The sequence below is a fragment of the Bombina bombina genome, chromosome 7 (genome assembly GCF_027579735.1).
Source record: "Bombina bombina isolate aBomBom1 chromosome 7, aBomBom1.pri, whole genome shotgun sequence".
Classification (NCBI taxonomy): Eukaryota; Metazoa; Chordata; class Amphibia; order Anura; family Bombinatoridae; genus Bombina; species Bombina bombina.
Window position 1 is genome coordinate 496489518 of NC_069505.1, and position 25896 is coordinate 496515413.

The 25896-nt window shown below is 35.0% G+C and overlaps 1 protein-coding gene across 2 annotated transcripts in view; it reads right to left on the minus strand.

Annotated features, from left to right (window-relative positions):
• LOC128666852 (cytochrome P450 2A4-like) overlaps positions 1-25896 on the minus strand; it is a 51788-nt gene that overhangs the window by 12418 nt on the left and 13474 nt on the right. The window contains exons 4-9 of one of the 2 annotated variants that reach the window (XR_008403276.1): positions 24352-24501; positions 17026-17186; positions 16730-16906; positions 16096-16237; positions 15132-15319; positions 7833-7936 (exon numbers count right to left, since the gene is read on the minus strand). Coding sequence is in view for 1 of the 2 variants with exons in the window: in XM_053721654.1 (XP_053577629.1) it covers positions 15132-15319; positions 16096-16237; positions 16730-16906; positions 17026-17186; positions 24352-24501 (818 nt within the window). In the remaining variant the exon portion in view is untranslated. The remainder of the gene's footprint in view (positions 1-7832; positions 7937-15131; positions 15320-16095; positions 16238-16729; positions 16907-17025; positions 17187-24351; positions 24502-25896) is intronic. The other variant, XM_053721654.1, reaches the window with a different exon arrangement.

Genomic DNA, 25896 nt, shown 5'->3' on the forward strand with positions numbered 1-25896 from the left:
ATTTACATACAGTGCATTTACATACAGTACATATACATACAGTACATATACATACAGTACATTTACATACAGTGCATTTACATACAGTACATTTACATACAGTGCATTTACATACAGTGCATTTACATACAGTACATTTATATACAGTACATTTGCATACAGTACATTTACATACAGTGCATTTACATACAGTGCATTTACATACAGTACATATACATACAGTACATATACATACAGTACATTTACATACAGTGCATTTACATACAGTGCATTTACATACAGTACATATACATACAGTACATTTACATACAGTGCATTTACATACAGTGCATTTACATACAGTACATTTACATACAGTACATTTGCATACAGTACATTTACATACAGTGCATTTACATACAGTGCATATACATACATATAGGACATTTAGCTCTGCTTCTTAGCAAAGAGATCAAACTACAAAAGGATTAAATACATAAGGATATTTGAGTTATTTCAGAAAGGTATATAACATTTCTCTTTTAAATTGTTGTTACTTGAATAGTTTGTACTTTCAGATAATATATTTTGTATTTCTATTAACTTTATATTTTGTTTTTTTATAGGTGGTAGACCTGAACTGTGAATTAGTTTCACTACAGAAATTGAATAGTTAAAGGTGGTAGACCTGAACTGTGAATTAGTTTCACTACAGAAATTGAATAGTTAAAGGTTTGAGTTAATTTACATTCTTTTGTATTCTGGTTTTTAGTATTGCAATTAGATAACAATTAGATTGTTTGCATAGGTGAGCAATTAGGAGGGACCCCACCCTATCTTTCTGAGGGTATTTAAAGAGATCTGTTTAGCTCTGCTAAACATTTAGCTCTGCTTCTTAGCAAAGAGATCAAACTACAAAAGGATTAAATACATAAGGATATTTGAGTTATTTCAGAAAGGTATATAACATTTCTCTTTTAAATTGTTGTTACTTGAATAGTTTGTACTTTCAGATAATATATTTTGTATTTCTATTAACTTTATATTTTGTTTTTTTTATAGGTGGTAGACCTGAACTGTGAATTAGTTTCACTACAGAAATTGAATAGTTAAAGGTGGTAGACCTGAACTGTGAATTAGTTTCACTACAGAAATTGAATAGTTAAAGGTTTGAGTTAATTTACATTCTTTTGTATTCTGGTTTTTAGTATTGCAATTAGATAACAATTAGATTGTTTGCATAGGTGAGCAATTAGGAGGGACCCCACCCTATCTTTCTGAGGGTATTTAAAGAGATCTGTTTAGCTCTGCTAAACATTTAGCTCTGCTTCTTAGCAAAGAGATCAAACTACAAAAGGATTAAATACATAAGGATATTTGAGTTATTTCAGAAAGGTATATAACATTTCTCTTTTAAATTGTTGTTACTTGAATAGTTTGTACTTTCAGATAATATATTTTGTATTTCTATTAACTTTATATTTTGTTTTTTTATAGGTGGTAGACCTGAACTGTGAATTAGTTTCACTACAGAAATTGAATAGTTAAAGGTGGTAGACCTGAACTGTGAATTAGTTTCACTACAGAAATTGAATAGTTAAAGGTTTGAGTTAATTTACATTCTTTTGTATTCTGGTTTTTAGTATTGCAATTAGATAACAATTAGATTGTTTGCATAGGTGAGCAATTAGGAGGGACCCCACCCTATCTTTCTGAGGGTATTTAAAGAGATCTGTTTAGCTCTGCTAAACATTTAGCTCTGCTTCTTAGCAAAGAGATCAAACTACAAAAGGATTAAATACATAAGGATATTTGAGTTATTTCAGAAAGGTATATAACATTTCTCTTTTAAATTGTTGTTACTTGAATAGTTTGTACTTTCAGATAATATATTTTGTATTTCTATTAACTTTATATTTTGTTTTTTTATAGGTGGTAGACCTGAACTGTGAATTAGTTTCACTACAGAAATTGAATAGTTAAAGGTGGTAGACCTGAACTGTGAATTAGTTTCACTACAGAAATTGAATAGTTAAAGGTTTGAGTTAATTTACATTCTTTTGTATTCTGGTTTTTAGTATTGCAATTAGATAACAATTAGATTGTTTGCATAGGTGAGCAATTAGGAGGGACCCCACCCTATCTTTCTGAGGGTATTTAAAGAGATCTGTTTAGCTCTGCTAAACATTTAGCTCTGCTTCTTAGCAAAGAGATCAAACTACAAAAGGATTAAATACATAAGGATATTTGAGTTATTTCAGAAAGGTATATAACATTTCTCTTTTAAATTGTTGTTACTTGAATAGTTTGTACTTTCAGATAATATATTTTGTATTTCTATTAACTTTATATTTTGTTTTTTTATAGGTGGTAGACCTGAACTGTGAATTAGTTTCACTACAGAAATTGAATAGTTAAAGGTGGTAGACCTGAACTGTGAATTAGTTTCACTACAGAAATTGAATAGTTAAAGGTTTGAGTTAATTTACATTCTTTTGTATTCTGGTTTTTAGTATTGCAATTAGATAACAATTAGATTGTTTGCATAGGTGAGCAATTAGGAGGGACCCCACCCTATCTTTCTGAGGGTATTTAAAGAGATCTGTTTAGCTCTGCTAAACATTTAGCTCTGCTTCTTAGCAAAGAGATCAAACTACAAAAGGATTAAATACATAAGGATATTTGAGTTATTTCAGAAAGGTATATAACATTTCTCTTTTAAATTGTTGTTACTTGAATAGTTTGTACTTTCAGATAATATATTTTGTATTTCTATTAACTTTATATTTTGTTTTTTTATAGGTGGTAGACCTGAACTGTGAATTAGTTTCACTACAGAAATTGAATAGTTAAAGGTGGTAGACCTGAACTGTGAATTAGTTTCACTACAGAAATTGAATAGTTAAAGGTTTGAGTAAATTTACATTCTTTTGTATTCTGGTTTTTAGTATTGCAATTAGATAACAATTAGATTGTTTGCATAGGTGAGCAATTAGGAGGGACCCCACCCTATCTTTCTGAGGGTATTTAAAGAGATCTGTTTAGCTCTGCTAAACATTTAGCTCTGCTTCTTAGCAAAGAGATCAAACTACAAAAGGATTAAATACATAAGGATATTTGAGTTATTTCAGAAAGGTATATAACATTTCTCTTTTAAATTGTTGTTACTTGAATAGTTTGTACTTTCAGATAATATATTTTGTATTTCTATTAACTTTATATTTTGTTTTTTTATAGGTGGTAGACCTGAACTGTGAATTAGTTTCACTACAGAAATTGAATAGTTAAAGGTGGTAGACCTGAACTGTGAATTAGTTTCACTACAGAAATTGAATAGTTAAAGGTTTGAGTTAATTTACATTCTTTTGTATTCTGGTTTTTAGTATTGCAATTAGATAACAATTAGATTGTTTGCATAGGTGAGCAATTAGGAGGGACCCCACCCTATCTTTCTGAGGGTATTTAAAGAGATCTGTTTAGCTCTGCTAAACATTTAGCTCTGCTTCTTAGCAAAGAGATCAAACTACAAAAGGATTAAATACATAAGGATATTTGAGTTATTTCAGAAAGGTATATAACATTTCTCTTTTAAATTGTTGTTACTTGAATAGTTTGTACTTTCAGATAATATATTTTGTATTTCTATTAACTTTATATTTTGTTTTTTTATAGGTGGTAGACCTGAACTGTGAATTAGTTTCACTACAGAAATTGAATAGTTAAAGGTGGTAGACCTGAACTGTGAATTAGTTTCACTACAGAAATTGAATAGTTAAAGGTTTGAGTAAATTTACATTCTTTTGTATTCTGGTTTTTAGTATTGCAATTAGATAACAATTAGATTGTTTGCATAGGTGAGCAATTAGGAGGGACCCCACCCTATCTTTCTGAGGGTATTTAAAGAGATCTGTTTAGCTCTGCTAAACATTTAGCTCTGCTTCTTAGCAAAGAGATCAAACTACAAAAGGATTAAATACATAAGGAGATTTGAGTTATTTCAGAAAGGTATATAACATTTCTCTTTTAAATTGTTGTTACTTGAATAGTTTGTACTTTCAGATAATATATTTTGTATTTCTATTAACTTTATATTTTGTTTTTTTATAGGTGGTAGACCTGAACTGTGAATTAGTTTCACTACAGAAATTGAATAGTTAAAGGTGGTAGACCTGAACTGTGAATTAGTTTCACTACAGAAATTGAATAGTTAAAGGTTTGAGTTAATTTACATTCTTTTGTATTCTGGTTTTTAGTATTGCAATTAGATAACAATTAGATTGTTTGCATAGGTGAGCAATTAGGAGGGACCCCACCCTATCTTTCTGAGGGTATTTAAAGAGATCTGTTTAGCTCTGCTAAACATTTAGCTCTGCTTCTTAGCAAAGAGATCAAACTACAAAAGGATTAAATACATAAGGATATTTGAGTTATTTCAGAAAGGTATATAACATTTCTCTTTTAAATTGTTGTTACTTGAATAGTTTGTACTTTCAGATAATATATTTTGTATTTCTATTAACTTTATATTTTGTTTTTTTATAGGTGGTAGACCTGAACTGTGAATTAGTTTCACTACAGAAATTGAATAGTTAAAGGTGGTAGACCTGAACTGTGAATTAGTTTCACTACAGAAATTGAATAGTTAAAGGTTTGAGTTAATTTACATTCTTTTGTATTCTGGTTTTTAGTATTGCAATTAGATAACAATTAGATTGTTTGCATAGGTGAGCAATTAGGAGGGACCCCACCCTATCTTTCTGAGGGTATTTAAAGAGATCTGTTTAGCTCTGCTAAACATTTAGCTCTGCTTCTTAGCAAAGAGATCAAACTACAAAAGGATTAAATACATAAGGATATTTGAGTTATTTCAGAAAGGTATATAACATTTCTCTTTTAAATTGTTGTTACTTGAATAGTTTGTACTTTCAGATAATATATTTTGTATTTCTATTAACTTTATATTTTGTTTTTTTATAGGTGGTAGACCTGAACTGTGAATTAGTTTCACTACAGAAATTGAATAGTTAAAGGTGGTAGACCTGAACTGTGAATTAGTTTCACTACAGAAATTGAATAGTTAAAGGTTTGAGTTAATTTACATTCTTTTGTATTCTGGTTTTTAGTATTGCAATTAGATAACAATTAGATTGTTTGCATAGGTGAGCAATTAGGAGGGACCCCACCCTATCTTTCTGAGGGTATTTAAAGAGATCTGTTTAGCTCTGCTAAACATTTAGCTCTGCTTCTTAGCAAAGAGATCAAACTACAAAAGGATTAAATACATAAGGATATTTGAGTTATTTCAGAAAGGTATATAACATTTCTCTTTTAAATTGTTGTTACTTGAATAGTTTGTACTTTCAGATAATATATTTTGTATTTCTATTAACTTTATATTTTGTTTTTTTATAGGTGGTAGACCTGAACTGTGAATTAGTTTCACTACAGAAATTGAATAGTTAAAGGTGGTAGACCTGAACTGTGAATTAGTTTCACTACAGAAATTGAATAGTTAAAGGTTTGAGTAAATTTACATTCTTTTGTATTCTGGTTTTTAGTATTGCAATTAGATAACAATTAGATTGTTTGCATAGGTGAGCAATTAGGAGGGACCCCACCCTATCTTTCTGAGGGTATTTAAAGAGATCTGTTTAGCTCTGCTAAACATTTAGCTCTGCTTCTTAGCAAAGAGATCAAACTACAAAAGGATTAAATACATAAGGATATTTGAGTTATTTCAGAAAGGTATATAACATTTCTCTTTTAAATTGTTGTTACTTGAATAGTTTGTACTTTCAGATAATATATTTTGTATTTCTATTAACTTTATATTTTGTTTTTTTATAGGTGGTAGACCTGAACTGTGAATTAGTTTCACTACAGAAATTGAATAGTTAAAGGTGGTAGACCTGAACTGTGAATTAGTTTCACTACAGAAATTGAATAGTTAAAGGTTTGAGTAAATTTACATTCTTTTGTATTCTGGTTTTTAGTATTGCAATTAGATAACAATTAGATTGTTTGCATAGGTGAGCAATTAGGAGGGACCCCACCCTATCTTTCTGAGGGTATTTAAAGAGATCTGTTTAGCTCTGCTAAACATTTAGCTCTGCTTCTTAGCAAAGAGATCAAACTACAAAAGGATTAAATACATAAGGATATTTGAGTTATTTCAGGAGTTATTCAGGGTTATTCAGGCTTATTCAGTAGAAAATAATACTTATATTTTTCTTATTGTTAAAGTGTTGCATAGTTTAAAATGTCTCAGATACAGTGCAATGGGTGTTTTGCACTTTTTAATCGTTCTACTTTTTGGAGATTTAGGGGCTGTCCTGTTTGTAAGCAGTTTTCCCTGTTAAGGGAGGAAATAGCTAAACTTCAAGCTAAGGTAAGTAACATACCTGTTACCTCTACAAAGCTGCCTCAGAAAGAAGCCCCTCTACCCCAGAGATCAGCAAGGAGAGGCAGATGGATCACTGTAGGCTCTGGAAGAATTAGAACAGTAGACCAGAAGCATTGCCCACAACCTCTGCCATTGCAAAACTCCTATGCTGCTCTTGCCGAATACACTTGTGATGAGGAGATTGCTGTTTCTGAGCCCTCTGAAGCTGTAACAGGTAATTTAAATCTATTGGCACCTGATTCTCCAGGTAACATAACACAGGAAAGAACTGCAGATGTGTTTTTGAGAAAAAGACTGTTAGTGGGTGACTCTATTTTGAGGAATGTGTATTTAGGTGAAAGTAAAGGAGAAACAAGGGAGGTTAGATGTCTTCCAGGAGCTACTGCTCACAGGGATAGGAATCGTATTTTGAGAATTGTTAAGGCAGCAGGAAAGGGAAGTGAGTTGGATGTGATTGTTCATTTAGGAACAAATGATCTGGCTAGTAATCATGTTGCTGCTGTTCAGAAAGAGTTTTGTGACCTAGGTAATCATTTAGAGACTGTGGCATCAACTCTATCATTTTCTGCTATTTTACCTGTGTATGACCAGGAAGCAGGAAAGATGGAGCGGATAACAACATTTAATTCTTGGTTAGATAAGTGGTGCAGGGAACGAGGATTTGGTTTTATTGGCCATTATAGCTCTGTTTGGAAAGATACTAGGTTATTTAGGAGAGATGGCTTGCATTTGGATGCTAAAGGAACAGAGTATCTGGGAGAGGAGTTCAAATACTTTATTAGAAATCATTTAAACTAATAAAGGGGGGTAGCATTAATATATCCACCTGCCCCCCACAGCATGCCAAAACTGTTAGTCCAAGTAACAATTCTAGAAATTCTAGTAGAAAAATTCTTCGTGCCATGAGCACAAATGCTCGCAGCTTAGGAAATAAATTACCTGAACTCATTTCAATAATGACTAGGGACAACTTGGATTTAGTAGCTATAACAGAAACATGGTACAATGATTTGCATGACTGGGACATAGTCATACCTGGATACAGGTTATTTAAAAAGAACAGAGTAGGAAAGAAAGGTGGAGGAGTTGCTTTGTATGTAAATGAAAATATAAAGGTTACTGAAATTGTAGGAACAAATGATGAGGTGGAAAGTATTTGGGTGACTTTGGAAATTGGAGATAAAAATGTTTTTAGAATAGGGGTTGTATATAGGCCTCCATTGCAGGATGAAAAACTGGACAATCTGTTATTAGATGAAATAACCAAAATGACCATGAAGGGTAAGGTTATAGTACTGGGGGACTTTAATTTGCCAGATATAGACTGGAAGATTCCTTCTGCTAGATCGGCTAGAAGCAGGTATATTCTTGAATCTCTGCTAGGGGAATCACTTGAACAATTAGTCAAGGAACCAACTCGTAAGGAAGCTATATTAGATCTAATACTTACAAACAGTGATACAGTTTCAGATGTGTCTGTAGGTGAGAACTTAGGATCCAGTGATCATCAATCTGTTTGGTTTAGTATTCATGTTCAGGAACTGTACACCCAGACTAAAACAAAAGTTTTAGACTTTAGGACGGCAGATTTTTCATTAATGGGAGAATACCTAAAAAACTATTTAAAGGGGAAAAATCTTATTACAGGGGTTCAAGAACAGTGGGAATTTGTGAAAGGTGCCATTTTAGATGCAACCGCACACTGTATTAGACATGTCTGTAAAAGTAAAAGAAAGCGGAAACCAATTTGGTTTTCCAAAGAAGTAGCACATGCTGTAAAGACAAAAAAGATAGCTTATAAAAATTACAGACACACACAAGCAGATGATGATATGAAAATATGGAGACTCCAACAAAAAAAGACTAAGCAGTTAATTAGGAAGGTTAAAGCTGATGCAGAAGAGAAGATAGCACAGTCAGTAAAACATGGGGACAAAACATTCTTTAGATATATCAGTGAAAGAAGAAAAAATAAGGTAGGAATAGTAAAATTGAAATCAGTTGATGGTAGAATAATAGAAGGAGATAAGCAGATTGCAGACTGTCTCAATGATTACTTCTGTTCTGTTTTCACTAAAGATTGTGAAGATACAATGTCTACATTAAGGGATGCTATGCAAAATAGAAACAAGCTTAACAGTAATCTTTTTACAGAGGATGAGGTTTTGTTAGCATTATCAAAAATAAATGTTACAAAGGCAGTGGGTCCTGATAATATTCATCCAAGGGTTTTAAAAGAACTTCGTTCAGTGCTAACTGTCCCATTAACTGATCTGTTTAATCAGTCACTATTAACAGGAGCTGTCCCAGATGATTGGAGAATAGCAAATGTAATACCTCTTCATAAAAAGGGCAGTAGAGAAGAATCTGGCAACTACAGGCCAGTTAGTTTAACTTCAGTAGTAGGGAAATTAATGGAAAGCCTCTTAAAGGAAAGAATTATGACTTACATAAAGACAAACAATTTAGAGGACCAAAATCAGCATGGTTTTACTTCAGGGAGATCATGTCAGACTAATCTAATTGACTTCTTTGATTATGTAACAAAAGTATTAGACAAGGGAGGAGCAGTTGATGTAGCATATCTAGATTTCAGCAAAGCATTTGACACCGTCCCACACAATAAACTTATTCACAAACTATATCTCCTTGGTCTAGATTCAAAAATTGTGAACTGGGTGGAATGCTGGCTTAAGGACAGAAAACAAAGTGTCTTAGTAAATGGAGTTCATTCAGCAGAGGGGGCTGTTACTAGTGGTGTTCCTCAGGGGTCAGTTCTGGGGCCTGTTTTGTTTAACATATTTATCTGCGATATCAGCAAAGGGCTACAGGGGAAAGTATGTCTCTTTGCAGATGATACAAAAATTTGCAACAGAGTGGATGTTCCAGGGGGGGTAGACAAAATGAGAAGTGATATACAACAATTGGAGGATTGGACAAACGACTGGGATCTAAAGTTTAACACAGCAAAGTGTAAAATAATGCATTTAGGGAAGAAAAATCCAAATGTTAATTACAGACTCAATGACACTTTACTGACTGTTACAGACGAGGAACAGGACTTGGGAATTATTATTTCAGATGATTTAAAACTTAGTAAACAATGTAGTAAGGCAGCGAGTAAGGCTAGCAGAATGCTTGGATGTATTGGTAGAGGTATTTGCAGCAGAAATAGTAAGGTTCTTATGCCACTTTATAGATCATTAGTTAGGCCTCATCTTGAGTATTGTGTGCAGTTCTGGAGGCCATATCTTCAGAAGGATATTAACAAACTTGAATCTGTGCAAAGGAGGGCTACCAAAATGGTACATGGTCTAAAAAATAAAACTTACCAGGATAGGCTCAATGACCTAAATATGTATAGCTTAGAGGAGAGAAGGGAAAGAGGTGATATGATAGCAACTTTCAAGTACATTAAAGGGTTTAGTAAAACTGAGGCTGTGGGTATTTTACATAAAATGGAAAATTCAAGAACAAGGGGTCATGAGCTCAAGCTAAAGGGTAGTAGATTCAGGAGTAATTTGAGGAAGCACTTCTTTACAGAAAGAGTGATTGATTTATGGAATAAACTTCCTCAAGAGGTAGTAGCAACAAACACTGTGGGGGACTTTAAAAATGCATGGGACAAGCATAGGGCTATCCTACGAACTAGATAAGTTTATACTGTTAGGTAAGGTGGGGCAGACTTGCTGGGCCTATGGCTCTTATCTGCCGTCAATATCTATGTTTCTATGTTTCTATGTTACATACAGTAAATATATTTCCAACTAGAGAGCTTCTTAAATTGAGATATATGAGTTGTAGGATATTGGTATTACATACATGAAAGACCATAGATTGTTAAAAGGTATAAAATATACTACATATATTATACAGATTATACTGTAAAGGGATAGGAAAGGCAAAATTAAATTTGCATGAGTCAGATAGAGCATGTAATTGTAAGAGACTTTCAAATTCACTTCTATTTTCAAATGTGCTTTGTTCTCTTTATATCCCTTGTTGAAAAAAAATACGCACTTATCCTACACTAGTGGGAGCTAGCTGCTGATTGGTGCCTGCATATATATATCTCTTGTGATTGGCTAACTAGATGTGTTCAGCCAGCTGCCAGTAGTGCAATGCTGCTCCTTCAGCAAAGGATAACAAGTGAATGAAATAGATGTGATAATAGAAGTAAATTGGAAACTTGTTTAAAATTGTATGTTCTATCCAAATCATGAAAGAAAATGTTGGGCTTTCTTATCCCTTTAAAGGGACATTTTTTTCATTTATAATGCAGATAGAGAATACAATTTAACAACTTTCCAATTAAATTCTGTTATCTGTTTCATTCTCTTGGTATCCTTTATTGAACAGCATACCTAGGTAGGCTTATGAGCAAAAATGCACTGCTGGGATTAAGCTGCGGATTGGTGGCTGTACATATATATGACTCTTGTCATTGGCTCAGCTAGCTTCCAATAGTGGATTTCTTCTCCTTTAATAAAGAAGATGAAGCAAATTTGATTAAAGAAGCAAAATGGAAAGTTATTTAAAGGGACAGTAAACGTAAAAAATAATCATCTGGATTACAAGTTTTGTGCTATAGAGGGTGCGAAACGAACGCAACAAAAGTTGCATTATTTCACCCTCCATAGCGCTGCCATTACAAGTTTCAGAAAAGCAGCCTTGTGCGTGCGATATGGTGACGATAAGCTCCATACCGCACAAAGTCCAAGGGCTGAGAATACGTGCTCATGCACGCTTTCCCCCATAGACATCAATGGGGAGAGAGTGTTAGAAAAAAAACTAACACCTGAAGCGCGGAATGAAGAGCTCCGTAACGCAACCCCATTGATGTCTATGGGGAAAAAAAGTTACATTTAAACCTAACACCCTAACATAAACCCCACGTCTAAACACCCCATATCTGCCGCCCCCGACATCGCCGACACCTACATAATGTTATTAACCCCTAATCTGCCGCTCCCGACATCGCCGCCACTAATAAAAGCTATTAACCCCTTTTCCGCCGCTCCCCGACATCGCTGCCACTATAATAAAGTTATTTACCCCTATTCCCCTGCACCCCAACATCGCTGCCACTATAATAAAGTTATTAACCCCTATTCCCCCGCACCCCAACATCGCTGCCATTATAATAAAGTTATTAACCCCTATTCCCCCGCACCCCAACATTGCCGACACTATAATAGTTATTAACCCCTAAACCTCGGGCCTCCCACATCACCGCCACTAAATAAACCTATTAACCCCTAAACCGCCAGCCCCCCACATTGCAAAAAATTAAATTAAACTATTAATCCCTAAACCTAACACCCCCTAACTTGATATTAAAATTACAATATCCCTATCTTAAAATAAATAAAAACCTACCTGTGAAATGAAAAAAAAACTAAGTTTAAACTAACAATTAACCTAACATAACTATTATACTAAAATTAAAATAACTACCAATTAAAAAAACTAAATTACACATTAAAAAAAACTAACACTACTAAAAAATTGTCTAAAATTGCAAAAAATACTAAATTACGAAAAATAACTAACGAAATTATCCAAATAAACCCCTAGCCTACAATAAACTACCAATAGCCCATTAAAGGGCCTTTTGTAGGGCATTGCCCTAAAGAAATCAGCTCTTTTACCTGTAAAAAAATACAAAGAGCCCCCCAACAGTAAAACCCACCACCCAACCAACCCCCCAAAATAAAAAACCTAACTCTAACAAAACCCTAAGCTACCCATTGCCCTGAAAAGGGCATTTGTATAGGCATTGCCCTTAAAAGGGCATTCAGTTACACTTACCTAATTTCCTCTCCAGGCACTTCTGATCTGGTCTTCTTTTCAAAAATGATTCACAATTGCGCTGTCTAATAAAAGCACACCCGATTGCGCTATTGAACTAAATGTAACGCGCTCTCGCTACCAGACCAGAGCTTTTTCAAACTAGACCTGATCAGAAGAGCTTGGAGAGGAAAGAATTTAAGTCTAACTTTGGGGGCTAAAATCTCTTAAATCTTTTGGGTTTTTTTTCAATCTGTCGCTAAGACAATGTTACACATAGTGCAGAAATATGTAACATTGTTTTAAATGATTACTGTCCCTTTAAAAGTGTATGCTCTATCTTAAAATATATATATATGCATAACACACATATGGGGCAGATTTATTACGCAGCGGATGCTGCTGCTTAACTTGTCCGCAATCAACCCAATCAGATATGATCGGGATAATTGGCACGCCCTGCTAACAGACGATTGACCGCGCATTTGCAGGGGGCAGCATTGCACAAGCATTTATTGTGAAATGCTTGTGCAATGTTAAATGCCGACAGCCTTTTCTGTTGGCATTAAGCGATGTAGGGTGGACATGATTCGCTATAGCCTGTGGTTTAATAAACTGACCCCATAGCCATAACATATATTTTCTATTACTATCTTCTGATGAAATAATGTTTCCCAGTCCCTGCCAATGTAAAGCATTTCCACAGCGTATTTCTACATGCTACCAAAGCAATGCTTCAATGTGGGGATGGTGTTCTCAAAAGGATTAGTAATTAGTATTGTATTGTATCACCTGCCTGATGTGCCTGCTACTGATACTCATATCACGTGATTGCTACCTAGCGAATCACACAGAGCCTTAGTCTGTCGCAGGTATAGTGACTGCACGTGTAGTCAGTGAGTGTGACAGTCTTCAGTAGCAACTTTTATCCTTCCCTGTACTGCTACAATACACTTAGAGGCGAATTATCAAAGGTCTTCCGGACCTGATCCGACAGTGTGGATCAGGTCAGCAAGACCTCGCTGAATGCGGAGAGCAATACGCTCTCCATATCCAGCATTGCAACGCCGCCCCCTGCAGACTCAAGGCCAATGGGCCACCAGCAGGGAGGTGTCAATCAACCCGATTGTACTCGATCGGGTTGCATTGTAGCGATTCCTGTCCGCCTGCTCAGAGCAGGCGGACAGGGTTATGGAGCAGCGATCTTTAGGCCGCTGCTTCATAACTGCTGTTTTTGGCGAGTCTGAAGACTCACCAGAAACACGGGCCCTCAAGCTCCATACGGAGCTTGATAAATGGGCCCCAGAGTGTCTAAGCTGCATGCTGTCTGTTTTAGCTGTTGCTGAACGCTGCATCACCATGACAGGCATCGTTTAGACAGCAATAAATCACAGAGCATGCTTCTTTAATAAATCACAGAGCATGCTTCTTTAATAAATCACAGAGCATGCTTCTTTAACAAATCACAGAGCATGCTTCTTTAATAAATCACAGAGCATGCTTCTTTAACAAATCACAGAGCATGCTTCTTTAATAAATCACAGAGCATGCTTCTTTAACAAATCACAGAGCATGCTTCTTTAACAAATCACAGAGCATGCTTCTTTAATAAATCACAGAGCATGCTTCTTTAACAAATCACAGAGCATGCTTCTTTAACAAATCACAGAGCATGCTTCTTTAATAAATCACAGAGCTTGCTTCTTTAACAAATCACAGAGCATGCTTCTTTAATAAATCACAGAGCATGCTTCTTTAACAAATCACAGAGCATGCTTCTTCAACAAATCACAGAGCATGCTTCTTTAATAAATCACAGAGCATGCTTCTTTAATAAATCACAGAGCATGCTTCTTTAATAAATCACAGAGCATGCTTCTTTAATAAATCACAGAGCATGCTTCTTTAACAAATCACAGAGCATGCTTCTTTAACAAATCACAGAGCATGCTTCTTTAACAAATCACAGAGCATGCTTCTTTAACAAATCACAGAGCATGCTTCTTTAACAAATCACAGAGCATGCTTCTTTAATAAATCACAGAGCATGCTTCTTTAATAAATCACAGAGCATGCTTCTTTAATAAATCACAGAGAATGCTTCTTTAATAAATCACAGAGCATGCTTCTTTCTATATATGTGTGTGTATGTATATATATATATATATATATTATCACACATACTGTGCCAGCCGGTAAACTCTTTAGCGGCATATTTTGTGAAATCTTAATACTGCAGAAGCCATATATGTGTGAGCAGGTAGGTGACTGTGGGTCCCTATGACTGTCTGTGACTGGGTCCTTTATGGATTCTTGCACCGGGGCCCTGGAGTTTCTAGTTACGCCTCTGGTTCTATTAGTATCCTTAGTTTAGGTCCATACCTAGGTAGGTTAGGATTATATATGTGTCGTGTGTACTATATGGTGAAGGTTGTTTTTAACAATATATTGTAAACCCTGCTTCCATATAGTAAGTACAACGTGCATGACCTAATGCCTATATAGATATGCTTTTGAACAAATAATACCAAAGTAACATAGTATATTTGATAACATAAGTAAATTCACATTATTTTTAAATTGACCGCTCTGTCTGAATCCTGAGAGTTTAATTTTGACTTTTACAAGCAATTGATAACATTTTGTTTCCTTCAGTCCTTGCTACACCTATAAAATAAAAGCCCTTGTTTATCAACGCAGAGAAGGACAAGGTAGGAAAACTGTCTGCCAATAATCAGGGCTATAGAAGCAGGGCTTGTCAATCAACCTAGACTCATTTGACTGGCATAATTGAGACAGACTTTAAGTCCGCCACCTCTGAGGTGGTTCAGAAAGGTTAGGAAGCAGCAGTCTAACGATAGCTACTTGTGGTTAGTCTCCAACTCAAGAGCTCCAAAACTGCATCAGCATCTTGATAAATTGAGGCCCTGTCTAGGTAGCATATTTAGATATCACTGACCTTGGGAATGTGGTAACCTCTGAACATTGTGTCTTTGCTGGCTGCACGAGAGACTCCCATTGGGAGGATATCTGCAAATCTCTGGATCTCATGGATCACTGCATCGGTGTACGGCATCTTGCCTCGATCTTCCATTGATGGGCACCGACTTTGGCCTATCACTTGGTCTATCTCCTTGTGTATCTTCTCTGAAGAGAAATTAGAACGTACATTTATATAGATATGCTAGACCATGAAAATGAAGGAAATTCTATAACAAAAGTAAAATAAAACTTTTTTTAAAGAGATTTTATGCTTTCTCTGAATTGGCCCATTTTTGATTCAGAACCTGGGTAGCGCCTGCTGATTGGTGGCTAAATGTAGCCACCAATCAGCAAGCGCTACCCAGGTGCTGAAACAAAAATGGGATGGCTCCTGTGCCTGCATTCCTGCTTTTTCAAATAAAGATAGCAAGACAACGAAGAAAAAATTATAATAGGAGTAAATTAGAAAGTTGCTTAAAATTGCATACTCTATCTAAATTATGAAAGACAAAAATGTGGGTTTTGTGTCCCTTTAAGGAAGAATTAAAGGGAATGGAAACCACATTTTATTTCTTTCACGGTTCAGAAAAAGAATTTTAATTAACTTTCTAATTATAATCATATTAACAAATTTTTTTGAAAAGCCTTCCTATGTAGTCTCAGAAGCAGCAATGCATTACTGAGAGCTAACTGCTTATTGGCGACTGCACATGAATACCTGTTGCCATTGGTTCACCCAATGTGTTCAGCTACCTCCTAGTAATGCATAGCTGCTACTTCAACAAATGATGCCAAGAGAATGAAGTAAATTTGATAATAGTAGTAAATTGGAAAATTGGTTACTATTGTATGCTCTATCTGAATCATGACAACAAATTTTTAGGTTTCATGTCCTTTTAAAGAAATATTTAGGGACACTGCATATTAGTGAGGTTACCTACCTTGTATATCAGGGTATTTAAGCATGATCAAGAAGCTGTATCTTAGTGTAACGCTTGAAGTCTCTGTCCCAGCAAAAAACAGATCACTGATGGTACCAGTTAAATTATCATTGTGAAATTCAGTATGTCGATTATTCTTCTCCTGTTGAATACATGGTATAAAAAATCAATGATGAAGATTTCCTTCCTAGCCACAGACACAAAGGGGTAGATTTATGAAGAGGCGAGCGGACATGATTCGCTGTAGTCAGCTCGACCTCGCTAAATGCATACACTGTCGGCATTTAACATAGCACAAACATTTCTGGTTAAATGCCTGGGCAATGCCGCCCCCTGCTGCTTAATAAATCGACCCCTAAGAGCCTGATGATCTAAGGCTCTCCGCTTTAGCAAGATAATCTAAGAAGTCTCATCCGTATTTTTAGGTCCCACAAATATTATTTTTTTGGTTGAGAGCTGTTTATTTAGCTTTTTATGGCTCTGGATGTCAAAGAGAGACACGGTACAATATAATCCTCAAAAAAGCCCTCAAAGAATTTATTTGGTTTCTCTCCATCTTAAAACACTCTTTTGATAATCAGACCTCAAGTGAGCAATGCCCACTACAAAGTAGTCTGCCCTTTCATTACATCACCTCCTTGAGCTTCAAGAGAAAACAGTCAATTAAGTCTCGGGGGCAGTTTTCATCCAACGTCTCTTTGTGGGCTTGAACTGAATCCAACAAAAATTCCCTTATGCTTTGAAAATATTGAAATATCTTTTGTTGAGGACCGGGCACATATTGGGACAGATTTGGAAAGAAGTTGATAAGCTGCAAACAGAGAGAGAGATATTGGAATGAATATCAACATGTAATCATGAATAGACCATTTGCATTGATTTTTATATTACTTCTCCATTTTTACATATTTAATAACATCAAGAACCGACCTGCCCAAGGCTGGAATTCAGGAGTCTGATCATTTCCCTCATATAGAAAAGGAGAGACATAAACTTTTCATCTTTGTAGTCAAACCTCTGGCCAAAGACAATAGAGCAGATGATGTTGGAGACGGACAATCCCAACAGGTATGTTGGATCAAATGAGGTATCTAGAATTCAAATAGAAAGAGTCCTTAGAGATCAAAAATGGGAGAGACGTGTTTTAGGTTTGTACAAGGTCAGTTGAGTCTGACCTATCTTTTTAAACAATAACAATTCTAAAGTAGACTGTCCTTTTAAGGTAATGTAGGTTTCAAGAAAAGATTACTATAGTATAGTATCTAGTATATATAACACCTTACAATAGATCTAAGTGGGGAACAAGGTCAGTGCCTCCATGCTTCTTATTTTTATTTGTAAAAATAAGAATATATCCTTATTAAATAATCAAATTACTCACAAGCATATGTATGTATGTATTGGGTACTTGTAAAGCGCGGCTAATCACCCGATCACCCGTAAGGGTCTCAAGGCGCTGCTAATTTTATCGACGTCGGAAGGATGAAAGGCTGAGTGGACTTCGCCGGGGATCGAACCTGCAACCCTCGGGTTGCTACAGAGCTCAGCCACAGTGCATTAGCATGCTCAGCTATCTGTCCAAGATCCTGCATGGGCAGGGCCTTCTATGATTTTAAAAATTACTTCATGTACTTAATGTTCAAAGCCCTGCTACAAATTTGAAAATATATAAGTGTTAAATATATATAAATCCAATAACATCTGTATAAATGTAGTTTATTGAATTCCAACTAATAATCCTAAATCAAATATTTAGTAATCCTTTCTTGAAACCTACATTACCTTAAAAGGACTTTAGAATTTTTATTGTTTAAAAAGATAGATAATCCCTTTATTACCCATTCCCCCGTTATGCATAACCAACACACTCATATTAATATACTGTTTACCTCTGTGATTATCTTGTATCTAAGCCTCTGCAGACTGCCCCCTTATTTCAGTTATTTTGACTTACATTTTAGCCAATCAGTGCCCAATCAGTAACTACACGGGCATGAGCACAATCTTATCTATATGGCACACATGAACTAACGCCCTCTAGCTGTGAAAAACTGTCAAATGCTTTCAGATAAGAGGCAGCCTTTAAAGGCTTAGAAATTAGCAAATGAGCCTACCTAGGGTAACTTTCAATAAATAATATGAAGAGAACAAAGCAAATTTGATGATAAAAGTGAGTATGAAAGTTTAAAATGACATGAAAATTTAATTTTGACTAGACTGTCCCTTGAAACATTACAAGGATTCCAGATCTTCTTATGTGTTGAAAGGAAGAGTACAGATCTTAATTACATAACAATTTATGTAATCTTTCTATAGAATACCATACCAACCAAATCTAAACATTCTTCAAACAAATTAGTATGTTCTCTAAAATTGTTTATCAATACCCTAAACCATCCACCACTTATTTGGAGGAACCATCCCATGCTATTAGAAAGTGTTTTGTTTTGCAGTTGTTTTAAGCTAAAAACAATTAGGTAAACTATGTAGCAGGGTTGGCCTTGATAAGTCAGCAGGGTGCATTTCAGGTTCGTAGAATTAGTTTTCAGAGCTAAATTAGAAGAAAAAAAGAACAATAAATAATAAATAATGGAAGTATATTGCAAAATTACTTTACTATGCATAACTAAACATTTTATATAAAATTCTCAAGACGTTTACTGTCCCTTTAAGTGTAGGAACTTGTAGGGGGCATTACACTCACAATTTAACTCTCTGGTGATATTTAGCGTTCGTGCATTTACATCGCTTGACAGATACTTTTGCGTTCGGCAGATTGCGCTTGTATTTTGAGTTGAAAGTAAAAAGTTTGCCCAGAAAGAAAAACCCGACGTGCACAAAGAGTTGGACTTAAAATATTGCGACCTATTCTCCCATAGACTTCAATGGAGCGCGAAAAATGCAAAACAAAACCCATACTCATGCGCTAACCCGATAACATTTATTGAAGTGCGCTAAACCCAGCATAAATGATTAATATTTTAAATTACAATGTTCGTCACATACAGAACAATGTCCTTTTTATTGTAAATACATATATATATATATATATATATATATATATATATATATATATATATATATATTAGACCATGTTTAAGAAGAATATAAGGAGGATAATGTATTCCTTATTAAAAAAGAAAGGGAATTCAGCACTCTTTTTATTTTGAACACCGTATATATTTTATTAATCAAAAAGATTCCAAAGAAGGGTCTCTTTGTTACACTTTCCATAAAAGGTTTGATACGCAAACTCATTCATGCTGCATAATCCAAAGAAATGAAATGAAACATTTAGGATACATCATATTGCACACAGAACTTAACACCTAATGTAACAATCATAAGTGAGCTAGCTATATAATCTTAGTACAAAGCGGAAAAACCTGCATCATTGTGATGTGCATAGAAATAATGACAGGAAATCAACTGTCCATTTCAATGGTGAAAGTAGCCATTATGGGCATGGAGTGACAAACATAGAACCAAGTGGAAACTCCGTTAAGTTCAACCGCGGTATACACCGCACTTAAGGTTAGACCGGACTGGTAAAGGATTATCAGAGTCAATGTTGTAATGCTTACGTGACCAAACGCCTGGGAAACGGCTCAAAGTTCCCTCCTGGGACTCCCTTTCACGGGAGCTCGTAAACAAACGAGTGATTGATTTTCTCTGTAGAGCCCTCCTCTTTTGACGTCACAACAGTAGCATATCCAAAACTCCGATGTTAATTTTACAGCAGACAAAACTTGTGTTCCCAAGACAAATCTTAATTGGAGGTAGATGCACACAGGGCGACCTTTGCTGTCCTACCATGGGCCCTCTCCCATCAAGGTTCCATATTCTATTTAATTCAAATCCAAACCAGTCACGGTATTGAATCACACCAACACCCAGGTGAAATGGCACCTAATCACCATACTTTGTATCAACCTTGTATCCACAGCTCACAGGATTCAATTGCATCTGAGTATTGCGGTCAAATAAACGCCCAGACCTACTGTGTATTACAGCATGATTTTAAAAGCCTTTATACCAACATCATATGTGTTTCACCCCTAAGGCAGACTCACACTGGGGCTTCATCAGGGCAGTAATCTACTAGACTCACAACAGCCTTTTTAAACCTTGGTTGGCCCAGCCTACTTTGTGCAGTTTTACCTATTTCCCTTAAAGGCACGTATCACAATAAGTTTCACATGCTAAAAACATAGTAGATAACATAGTAGATAAGGTTGAAAAAAGACCGAAGTCCATCGAGTTCAACCTATACAAATCTAAAATACTTACAAAAAGCTCCCATTAAGCTTAAATAACCACACTAAAAGGTGACCCATTTAATACTAGCAATCATATCCTTGAATTTTGTTTAGATACAGAAATGTATCCAGACTATTTTTAAATGTATCTATGGTATTGGCATTCACTACCTCTTTTGGTAATGAGTTCCACAATTTTATTGCTCTTACAGTGAAAAAACGTTTCCGTTTCAGGAGATTAAATCTCCTTTCCTCCAACCTTAAATTATGACCTCTTGTCAGAAACAATTTTCTTGGAAAAAGAGAGCTTCTGCCATCTCTATATATGGGCCTTGAATATATTTATATAAAGTAATCATGTCACCTCTCAAGCGCCTTTTTTCTAAGGAAAACAGACCCAGTTTGGCTAGCCTCTCATCATAGGTTAAATTCTCCAATCCCCTTATTAGCTTTGTGGCCCTTCTCTAAACTTTTTTTAGTTCTGCAATATCTTTTTTTGCGATCGGTCCCCAGAATTGCACTCCATACTCAAGTTGAGGTCTTACCAGGGCTTTATATAGTGACAGAATTATGCTTTCCTCCCTTGAATCAATGCATCTTTTAATACATGCTAGTATCTTATTAGCCTTTGAAGCTGCTGCCCTGCATTGTGCACCCATCTTTAGCTTGTTATCTATTACTACTCCCAAATCCCTTTCCTCCTCTGTTTGGCTAAGTCTTGTCCCATTTAAAAAATACGTTGCCTGCTTATTTTTACTTCCAAAATGTAGAACCTTGCATTTTCCCGTATTAAATCTCATTTTCCATTTACTTGCCCATACTTCTAATTTTTGCAGATCTCTTTGTAACGAAAGTTCATCCTGCTCTGATCTAATGACCTTACTTAACTTAGTATCATCTGCAAAAATAGTGATGTCACTATTTAATTCTTGCTCCAAGTCATTTATAAAAATATTAAAAAGAACAGGGCCCAGTACTGATCCCTGGGGGACTCCACTGATTACCTTTGTCCAATCTGAGTATGATCCATTTACTACTACTCGTTGCTCCCTACAGGGCCGGATTGGCCTACCAGGATACCAGGAGATTTTCCGGTGGGCTGCAGCAGCTAGGGCTGGAAAGCTACAATTTAAAGGGATGATTAATTGATACAATTGGTTTGTAGTTTTGCTATATAACATCAATCTGGCATTTATGTTTAATACTAAGTAATATAAGTTAATTCTGAAATAATATTAGGGGAGGAGTATCCCAGTAATGCCTTTTATCCAGTTATTTATCCATGAGCTAACATTTTCAGCTATTCCCAGTCCCTTAATTTTGTGCATTAATCTCTCATGTGGCACTGTATCAAATGCCTTTGCAAAATATAAGCATATCACATCAACTGATTCCCCTTTATCTATATTTCTACTTACTTCCTCGTAGAATCTAATTAGATTAGTTTGACATGATCTATTTCTCCTAAAACCATGCTGATTAGAACTCATAATTTTGTTTATACGAATATGCTCGTCAATATAATCCCTTATAATCCCTTCAAATATCTTCCCCACTATTGATGTCAGGCTAACTGGTCTATAGCTTCCTGGATCATCCCTGCTTCCCTTTTTGAAGTGTGGCACCACATCAGCTTTGCGCCAATCCTGGGGTACCATGCCTGAGGATAATGAGGCTTGAAAAATTAAAAGTAGTGGTTTGTCTATAACAGTGCTAAATTCCCTTAACACCCTTGGGTGTATTCCATCTGGGCCTGGAGTTTTATTTACCTTAATATTATCCAGTTTTTTCCTGATATCCTCTAAACTTAACCCAGTTAATGGTATGCACTGGAATGTTCTATTTTGTTCCAAAGTATCATCCAATTGTTCCTCTCTTGTGTATACTGAAGAAAAAAACTGATTTAGTACCTCAGCCTTCTCCCTGTCATTATTTATCATGCTACCCTCCACACCTTTTAATGTACCTATATTGTCCTTCTTAGATTTTTTGCTATTTATGTACTTAAAGAACCTTTTAGGGTTAGACTTAGAATACTTTGCAATTAATTTTTCATTTTCAATTTTGGCTAATTTGATTGCTTTTTTGCATGCTTTGTTACATTCCTTATAAATATTGTATGTTGAGTCTGTACTATTTTCTTTGAATACTTTAAATGCCCTACGTTTTTTCCTAATTTCTCTTAACACATTTTTATTTAGCCACATTGGCTTTGATTTTTATTTTTATAACCATATGGTATTTGTTGATATGTATATTTATTTAACAAAGTTTTAAATATTATCCATTTATCCTCTGTATTTTGATTAGAGAATACATTGTCCCAATTTATATTATTTCATGATTTCCTTAAATCGTTGAATTTTGCTTTCTTAAAGTTAAAAGTCTTAGTTAAACCTTTAAGACACTGCATATGAAAAGAGATTTCAAATGTGACCATATTATGATCACTGTTACCCAAATGTTATTTGACTTCTATGTTTGATATTATATCTGTATTGTTTGATAGCACTAAATCCAATATAATAGGGCAACACATCTAGGCAAGGCAGGGTTCAATTAGATGAAAAGATACTTCTCTGTAGCTTTTCTCTTAAAGACATTACGAGATGCTGATGAAGATTGGGCACTGCTGATACGATGAGTGCTAGATGTATCAGACTCGGCTCACCGTTGCGCTGGCTCGCCTCTTCAGTTCAGCTGCCACTAGCCGCTCTCATTCAGCCCTCACTTAGCTCTGCAACTGCTGCAATGCAGATTCACAGTCTCACTGTCACTGACTACACGTGCAGTCAGGTCAGGAGCTATGTATTTACATTAACAGTATCATATACTGTATATATATATATATATATATATATATATAGCAATAATATCAAAGAAGGCACTCTCCGTTAACAAATCCGTTTAATGGTTAACGGATTTGTTAACGGAGAGTGCCTTCTTTGATATTATTGCTATTTGATTGTTTGGAAGCGCACCCCGGCAGCTGAATGAGAAAGTGTGCTGGTTCCCTGCTTGTGTCTTTATATATATATATATATATATATATATATATATATATATATATATATACATACAAAGTATATATATTTATATACATATATAGAAATATATATTTAACAATAAAAAGTACAATATTTTCTATGTGAATAACATAGGAATGTAAAATATGTGAAACGCGCATCGGGGTCACAATTTTTTACTAATGTGATTGGGTTAGCACACAAGAAGAATTGCTATCTTCAATGCATGTTTTTGCCCTAGCCCAAAATGTACATAATAAGAAATTGCAGCTTATTATTTCACTTGCTTTTAATGTAATTTAGATGGTATAAATGATAGTTTTCCACTGCTTTCCAGAAACCCTCCTATTTGATGCACATCTTTGTGTTTTATTAATACAACAGCTCATTTATATATATATATATATATATATATATATATATATATATATATATATATATATATCCATAAACAACTAGAGAAAAGCAGATAGTATATACGCTAAACACTCAAGAAGATTTTGAAAGGGTTTGACCTTGAACAACAAAACCATGTAATTTTTGTTAAAATGTTTTAGTTTTAAATGCTTTTAAAGGGACAGTCTACACCTTAGTCATCTTAAAGTCTTACCTTAAATTAACCCCTTATGGACCAGCAATGTACCCTGTATGTCACAGTTTTTTTTGTGGGGGTGCATTTTTCATTAGTGATGAGACTGGGCTATTATAGAAAGCCTGCAGGAGGGAGGGAGGGTTTAATAGCGGCAAGCCCCGCACTATTACACCCAGAAAAAAAACTTAATGACCAGTGACATACAGGGTACGTCACATTCGTTAAGGGCTTAAGCTAAAAGCGGCCTTCAAGGGCTTAGAAGGGTTTAGCTTTCAACAAAGAATACCAAGTGAACAAAGCAAATTTGATCATGAAAATTAAATTTTGACTAGGCTGTCCCCTATAAAAAAAGAAGTCATTATTGACTATATCTACTGACCTTGCATCTTCTGAAACTCCTCAGCAAGATACATGGCTTCCTCTTGGATTCTCTCTTCAATGGTTCTCTTTCCCATTCCAAAATTTCTCAAAGTCATGAGAGAAAATCTGTGCATGACTCTCCATCGCTCCCCATTGCTAAAAACAATCCCTGAAAATAATGTTGGAGACATATTGGGGTAAACTGGTTAAGGGACAGGATCTCTCATAATATTGCAAGGTCTGTGTAATTTAGTCAGTAAATATATGTGTAAGAAGTATGGTAATTGCTAATAAATTCTTATCTCTGTCCTTTTGTTTTCATTAAAGGGACAGTCTACACCAGAATTTTTATTGTTTAAAAAGATAGAAAATGCCTTTATTACACATTCCCTAGTTTTGCACAACCAACACAGTTATATAAATACAATTTTTACCTCTGTGATTACCTTGTATCTAAGCCTCTGCAAACTGCCCCCTTATTTCAGTTTTTTTGACAGACATCCATTTTAGCCAATCAGAGCTGGCTTACCTGAACTCCACATGCGTGAGCACAGTGTTATATATATGACATACGTGAACTAACATCCTCTAGTGGTGACAACCTGTCAAAATGCCCTGAGAGAAGAGGCGGCCTTCAAATTAGCATATGAACCTCCTAGGTTTAGCTTTCAACTAAGAATACCAAGAGAACAAAGCAAAATTGGTGATAAAAGTAAATTGGAAAATTATTTAAAATTACATTCTTTATCTGAATCATGAAAGTTTATTTTGGACTAGACTGTCCCTTTAAAGTGAGGAAAAAAAACAGACAAAACATAATTTAAGTCCATTACAGTTAGTTAAGTATTTCACATGTATTTCCCAAGGGTTTTCAAATTCAAAACTATTCTAATCACTTTGAAAATCCGAAAATAACTTACATTTGTTACACATTCTAAAGGGACAATTTGATATCTGTACTCTATCAAAAAACAGTCTTGTAGAACTTTTGACCTTTTTAAATACAATAGTCTTGACCACTTGATTTCAGATTTTGACCTATTCTGACCTTAAGTTTGATTAGAATCTATGAGCCCTTTTGAATATTGACAATATATGTTGACAATATTACTATCAACCATTTTCATTTTTTATCTGTAGCACTTTTTTGTTATTGATTTTGCATACACTGTCGGCATTTATCATTGCACAAGCATTTCTGCTGATATTCTTGTGCAATGCCTCCCTCTGCTCACTGGCGGCCAATCGGCTGCTAGCAGGGGCTGTCAATCATCCTAAACGGATCGGACGCTTCTTAACTTCTGTTTCATGCAAGTCTGAAACGATGGGCCTCCGAAGCAGCATCCACTGTTTAATAAATGGAGCCCTTAATCTCCAAACTTCCTTTTCACTGTAAGAGCATTCAAATCTATCCATCACTTTTTTTTAAAGGGACGGTCCACTCCAGAATTTTTTATTGTTTAAAAAGATAAATAATCCCTTTTATTACTCATTCCCCAGTTTTGCATAACCAACAAGATGATATAATTATAATTTTTACCTCTGTGATTACCTTGTATCTAAA